The 6,285-nt window shown below is 35.0% G+C and overlaps 1 protein-coding gene across 1 annotated transcript; it reads right to left on the bottom strand.

Moving 5' to 3' along the window:
* Positions 1–377: 377 nt before the first annotated feature.
* LOC136815148 (fucose mutarotase-like) lies at positions 378–3,865 on the bottom strand. The gene is made up of 3 exons (XM_067071597.1): positions 3,759–3,865; positions 2,040–2,192; positions 378–901 (listed from the first exon to the last, which is right to left on the bottom strand). The coding sequence occupies exons 2-3, from the start codon at positions 2,178–2,180 to the stop codon at positions 593–595; spliced, it is 450 nt and encodes a 149-aa protein (XP_066927698.1). The 5' UTR covers positions 2,181–2,192; positions 3,759–3,865; the 3' UTR covers positions 378–592.
* Between the last annotated feature and the right edge of the window lie 2,420 nt (positions 3,866–6,285).

The raw sequence follows: 6,285 nt of genomic DNA, 5'->3' as shown, positions 1-6,285 counted from the left end.
AATTTTCTGAATAAATTTATAAAACGTAAAATACAAAAAAATAGTTACAATCTCCTTTCGTCCAAATTACAAAATAAATTATTCCTTCTTCAAACAATTGGTATACTTTTAATCAAACATGATAACGGGGCTGACTTCACATTTGTCTCGAAAATTCGAATATCACGCACGGGGAAGACAATCTAATTTCTTTTGGAGTATTCGATATGAAAACTAATTTACAAGGCTCTTTGGGGACAGAAGGTTCGTTTGAGTTGTAGGTGATAAAAAAGCCAAAATGACGCATCGTGCTTTCTATTAACGCATACTCTTAGGTGCCAAATAAACGGGCCCCCCGCTTGTTAATTATTCGATTTTTTTCCAAACCCCCCGGACCTTATTAGGACCCCCCCGTTTATTAATTTTTGAAAAAATTCCCAGCTACCAAAAGGAAAGTTCCTTGTTTTCTCTAAAAAGCCTAAATTTAGTCTATTTTGACCATTTTTAGGGTTTTTAAGGTCCATTTTCCAACCCCCCGGTAATTAGGTCCCCCCGTTTATTCGAACCCCCCCCCGTTTATTTGGCACCTAAGAGTAAACAGTTAAATCATAGCTTACAAAACACCTTTCTTTAAGATAATATTCCCATAAAGTGCATTTTCTCCTGTAGCAACGACTGCAAATGCTTTTTCTGCGCGTTTATAAAATTCGAATCGTTCAATTAAGGAAACTGAAATATTTTTCCCTTCTGATTGATTGACTGCTGCTTTGTATTCTTCCCAGATCGGAGTTTTGATTCCTTTCACTTTGTCACTTTCGGTGGGATCCATTAACATGACAGGTGCTTCAACGTACATATCAAGTGGTAATAATTTTAAAACGCCTTTCAATATTTCCATACACCCATGGCCGTCAGCTCTTATCTAAAATGTTTTAAATATGCACTACTTTTTGTTTTGCTTGCCATTTTCCAACAACTGATTCAAATATAACAAATCATAAAAGATAATTCAGAGCACTATAATTATTGAGAAAAAATATTCTAACAACGTTAGAAAATTAAGACAATAAATTTATTTACTTATTTATTTATTATGTAGTTAGTTCTTGCATTGAGGCTTACAGACTCTGAAAAGTACTCTCGGGTACCTAATAGCCGGGGGGGGAGGTTGGAATAAGCAGGGGGGGGGTTGGAAAAAATCTCAAAACCTAATAAGCGGGGGGGTTGGAATAAAAATGTCCTGGGTGGAAAACTTTTGAAAAGGAGGCTAATACAGCTGAATTAGGACAAAAAAGGGAACTTTCAAAAACATTTTCCCAAAAATTAATAAGCGGGGGGGTTGGAATAAGAATGTCCTGGGTGGAAAATTTTCGAAAAATTAATTAGCGGGGGGGGGGCGGCTATTAAGTACCCGAGAGTAGCTCTTTGGAGTCGAAAAGCCTCGTTTTTTGTAGCTTTTCTTTTACTCCAACAGGCAACCTTTTAAGATCTATAATTGCGTATGTAACAATTCTATTTGAAAAATAGTTGTATATCTGAAATCAGGAAGCTTCAAAGTACCTTAGTACTAAAAATGGACTTCATTTTTCTTCTTAATTTTTCATCTTCAATTATAGTGCTATGAATAATCTTTTCAAAGGTTTATAATTTGTTATATTTGAAGCCTATTGGTTGAAAAATGGCAAGCAAAACAAAACACTTAAAGCGAATTGATTTTGAATAAAGCTAACTTATTTTGGACACATAAAAAACACGATTTTACTTGAGGATAGATCAGAATCTCTTTTTATAAATCTTAGAGATAAAAGAAATAACTTTTGTCAATTATAAGTTGAATAACGTCGTTTTTATAATGAGAATTCAAATACAAAAACAATAGTATTCTAAATCTTCCATTGAGACTCAGCTAGAGCTTAAGGCTACTATAGAATGTTGTACGAGTCCAGGACAAAAGAGAGTTTTGATCTGGGAAAAATATATTGCAGCTAAAATGCAAAGACACTAATGGCCACTATCGAATATTCTATTCTGTCATTGAGACTTTCTGAAGAATATCTTACAAGTTCAGGACCAGCTTTAGCGGTTGAAGCGCTTGGAAAGTTGGCATCAGCTAACACAATTTCATCACCATGACCCATTCTTGCCAAAACGGACAGTAACTCGGGTGACAAAACTCGAGGGATATTCTTTAACATTACCATTGTTTTATTGAGCTTAAAACGAAAAAACTTTCGATTATTACTTACTGTACTTTTAAATATTTTTTTTGTTGGGATTTTTTTAATTAATTTCATTCGTGTAAGTCCCAAGGAAAATATGGATGTGTATGCATTTGAACAACTGAAAACAAACAAACTTCATAAGTTTCTGGATCTTTTGATGTCATAACAAGTTTTAAAAAGGTTTTAGATTCTTCACACTGAGATTTCTAAAAAAATGTTCTAGCAACAGCAACCTGACTATTAATAATGGTACTGTTTTAAAATTGAATAAACGAAACTTGTTCAGAAAGCTTATGTAACAAATTGAAGGAATACCGTGAGTGGTCCTAAATCCGACAGCCCTGCCTATATCCGATGAGGTCTTTCAAAGATACAAACTAAAATAAAAAACCTTTCGCTGTGATGCAACGAAGATACCAAAGTGTCAACTAAACTGAGAGATTTGATACACTGAACCAATTGAACCAAATAACATAATAATTGCTTCTTATACAAAACATGTTTTTTTATTACAAAATTGTTAACGTTTTAAACACGAGCAACGGATTCGGAATAATAGAGGGACTTATTTTTACAACTCACACTTTTTTATCACATTTTAATTGACATCTTGACATTTTAGTCATCTTGTTAGATGTTTTGTTTCGAGAGTTTTTGCAATATAGTTTATTGTTCAACTTGGAGAGGGAATGTTTGTAAACATAGAATTTTTTTCATATAGCCAGTTATTTGTGAGGTCTGATTTAAAGTAGGGGCTGTCGGATTTAAGGACCACTTACGGTAATATACCTTGAGATTGGGTAACTTGCATCAGTAGAGGCTAACATGCATAGCCCTCAAATAAAAGACCTGGCTTGTCATTAAAATACAAAGTTAAATCAAAACAAAAATGGTAGAGTAGAGCTGCGAGCAGAGCTGCGTAGTTGTATTTTAATGACCAGCCAGGTGAAAAGTTTTTCAGGGTAGTATCATATCATAAATAGACCTTTTTTCAAAGAGGCCACCCTGTTGAATAATTATGTAGTCCAGCAGAAAAACAATGATAAAACCATGCATAATTATTACAATATGCATGATACAGTAATTATGCATGGCTCTATCATTGTTTTTATGGCTGGACTACATAATTATTCAACAGGACGTCGTCTTTGAAAAAAGGTCTATAGCAAGAGTATGTTAAAATTTGAGAGGATTCTGTTCGAACTTAAGAAAAGCTAGAAAAACCAACTTTTCCTATTAAGGAAACACAGGCAAAAACGGGTTGTTTACCTTACCAGATGCCAGACCAGACTCTGAGACCAAACGGGGGGAAGAAATGAAGAAGAGCAACAATATAATAAATATGTGCAGGTAACTGCTTGTGAAGTACAGAAAAGGCGCATGCCCTATTGTGGTAGAACTTTTTGTTAAACTTGCAGAAAAAGAAGGAAGAAAGGAAATACAAAATACAGAAGTCTGGTCTGGCTGTCTGCTTTCCTTTCTTTATTTTATTTTTTCATTTAACTCAAAAATCAACCCAAGAAAAGAGTTCAAAATATTACAAAAATCAAAACTTACTATGCTCGGTCAGTTGGTTGTTGGTGGGTGACCCCTCTCTTTTCTATCTACCTCACTTGAGCTTTAGCTGCTTTTGTTAAACGATTAAATTAAAGGCCAATGCCAGCAGCCTTTACCATTTACCCCACTGACCTTTATATAAAGGTCAGTGGGAAAAGGATAATTACAAGGTCTCAAAAGAAGGTTGTCTATCGCTCATTCCGACATTTTAAATTTTCCAGGGGTTTTGTTGTTTGGAATTGATTAACTAACAGTTAGGTAGGGTCAGGGTTGCTAGTAACGGCTTGTCACTGTGCCGGGTGCATACTCGGCGCCTTGGGCCCCGCAGGGTTGCTAGTAACGGCTCGAATTTCAGTCAGGTTATAAGTCGATGTCGGAATGAGCAATAGACAACCTTCTTTTGAGACCTTGTAATTATCCTCTCCCAGGTCAGTGACCCTCATCTATTTCAAATCACTTTCACTTTCGTTTTAGAAATTGTCGTTGGCTAGATTCATGTAAAATGACACTACAAGCCGTATATGTATAAAAATTGCGAAGCGATCGAGGCAGGTCACTACATTCGCAAGTTGCAAGCAAAAAGATAGAAAGTATTGAATGAGCCCGATAAGTTTTTTTTTCTAACGTTATAGGGGGGTCTCACCAAAGAAAAATGATTTATACCTTATTACATTAATATAAGTATGGAATTTAACGGCCTTGAAATTAACATGAAATTTCTCAATTCGTGTTAATTCACTTAGTTATACACGTAAATAATATTCGAAGAACATTTTAAAATCGCGTCTTTTGTTCGGGAAAGCTTTTCCACCTAAACCTAAAAAGTAAATTATTTTTGAGTTTGGTTTTTATTTTGACTCATTTTACTTCCGGTTTTAAATTCCTCGTGTTCGAAAATCGAACTTTCGAATCTTTCGAATTTCGAATGTTTCAATAAAAACAAACATTCGAATCCCCCCTGCCATAAATAGTTTTTTATTTGTTAGAATTCCAGGGTAGACAGACTTTCCTCAGTAAATGATTGGTGACTCGATGATAGTATTCATGGTTACGAAGATTTTTACATGTAAATGTTGATATCAAATCTAGTCTTTATTTTAGAGTCCCTTGCATACAACCAAAACCCAATCAAAACATAAGAATCCTCGGGGTCAGGCACTATCCGGTTTAAACACCAGTCGGTCTATTGAGACAGGGGTGTGAAATACTGTAATGAGGAATTTAATCTTTAATAACCATACCCAGTTACGAGTTAGAAATATTGTATCAAGTTACATCATTTTTTATACACAAAAATTTAAAAGTTTAAGTTCTATAATTACAATAAAACTATTAGTGGTATAAAATCCTAGATAAATATAAAGAACAGAGAAAAAGGGGGGGGGGCGAAAAAGAACTTAAATTTAAGAAGATTCCTACAATTCCTTCAACTAGGGTTTGATTCAACAATCAAGCAAAAACCTCAATATTTTTATAATGACTGAATTTTGTGGTGAAGCCTGGTTTTTAATCTTAAATCTGCTGGAGACAAATGTTTGACAGTCTTACCTTTGATTTAGAAGCAAACTCTTCACATTAAAATAATTTTATCAGCTGTAGCACAGAAATTTAAAACAGTTAAAAGTACTTCATCATAAATATCCATAATATCATGTTTTGATACTGTAACTGTCAAGATTTGTTTTATTATTTCAATATTTTACAGTCATTTTCATTTCCAGCAATTTCTACAAGCATATGTTTCCTCAATAGTTACTTTATCCTGGCCATCAAATGCATATTTATAACAGCAAGCGACCAGAGCCCACATATTTTCAAACAGCCAAGTCAAGATTTCAAGAACAACAACAAACAATCAGTGCTCTTTTCCACTGAATAAGAGGAGGGATTCTTCTTCCCCATTTCAAATCATGCAAAAAGGGCAAGTTATTGTTCTTGCTCACTCTCTTATAGTTATATTCGCTTTTTTCACCACGTATGCAGGTCATTTTTCAGCTTTCCTTTTCTGGAAATGACACAATAACTCTGAGCCTGTCTTGTCAATGAAACCAGATGAAACAATAAAAATCTCTTCTTTCATCTGTTCTTTCTCTTTGCTACAGTTTCAGCTTCCTCTTTTCAACCAACATCTTACACCTCTTCAACTTTTTCAAAACATTCAACGTTTCACTTTTATTTCTCACAAAAAAAGTAAACATTCGAAATTGGAAAGATTCGAAGGTTCGAAAGTGTCTGTGTTTTCAATGCTCGAGTCAATGCAGCGACTTCTTAAAAGGGAGCACTATGAGAGCAGAGAGAGTTTGAGCTTTTTGAACGCTTCGACCGCGCGCTGGTTTTCTGAACCAATCAGCTTTCTGATATTTGAACGCTTCGACCGCGCTCTGGTTTTCCGAACCAATCAGCTTTCTGATATGGAGCGGGAGTAAGGAAGCTAAAAATGTACGGGAACGACGGAATATCTTTTATGGAAGTTGGCCTGACTTGAAGATTTTCGGCGCCGGAGAGTGGTTCTTTTTCTCGACGAAGC

The sequence above is a fragment of the Clytia hemisphaerica genome, unplaced genomic scaffold (genome assembly GCF_902728285.1).
Source record: "Clytia hemisphaerica strain Z4C2 unplaced genomic scaffold, Clytia hemisphaerica genome assembly, whole genome shotgun sequence".
Classification (NCBI taxonomy): Eukaryota; Metazoa; Cnidaria; class Hydrozoa; order Leptothecata; family Clytiidae; genus Clytia; species Clytia hemisphaerica.
Note: the sequence above shows the minus strand (reverse complement) of the source record. Positions and strands in the feature narration are given on the sequence as shown.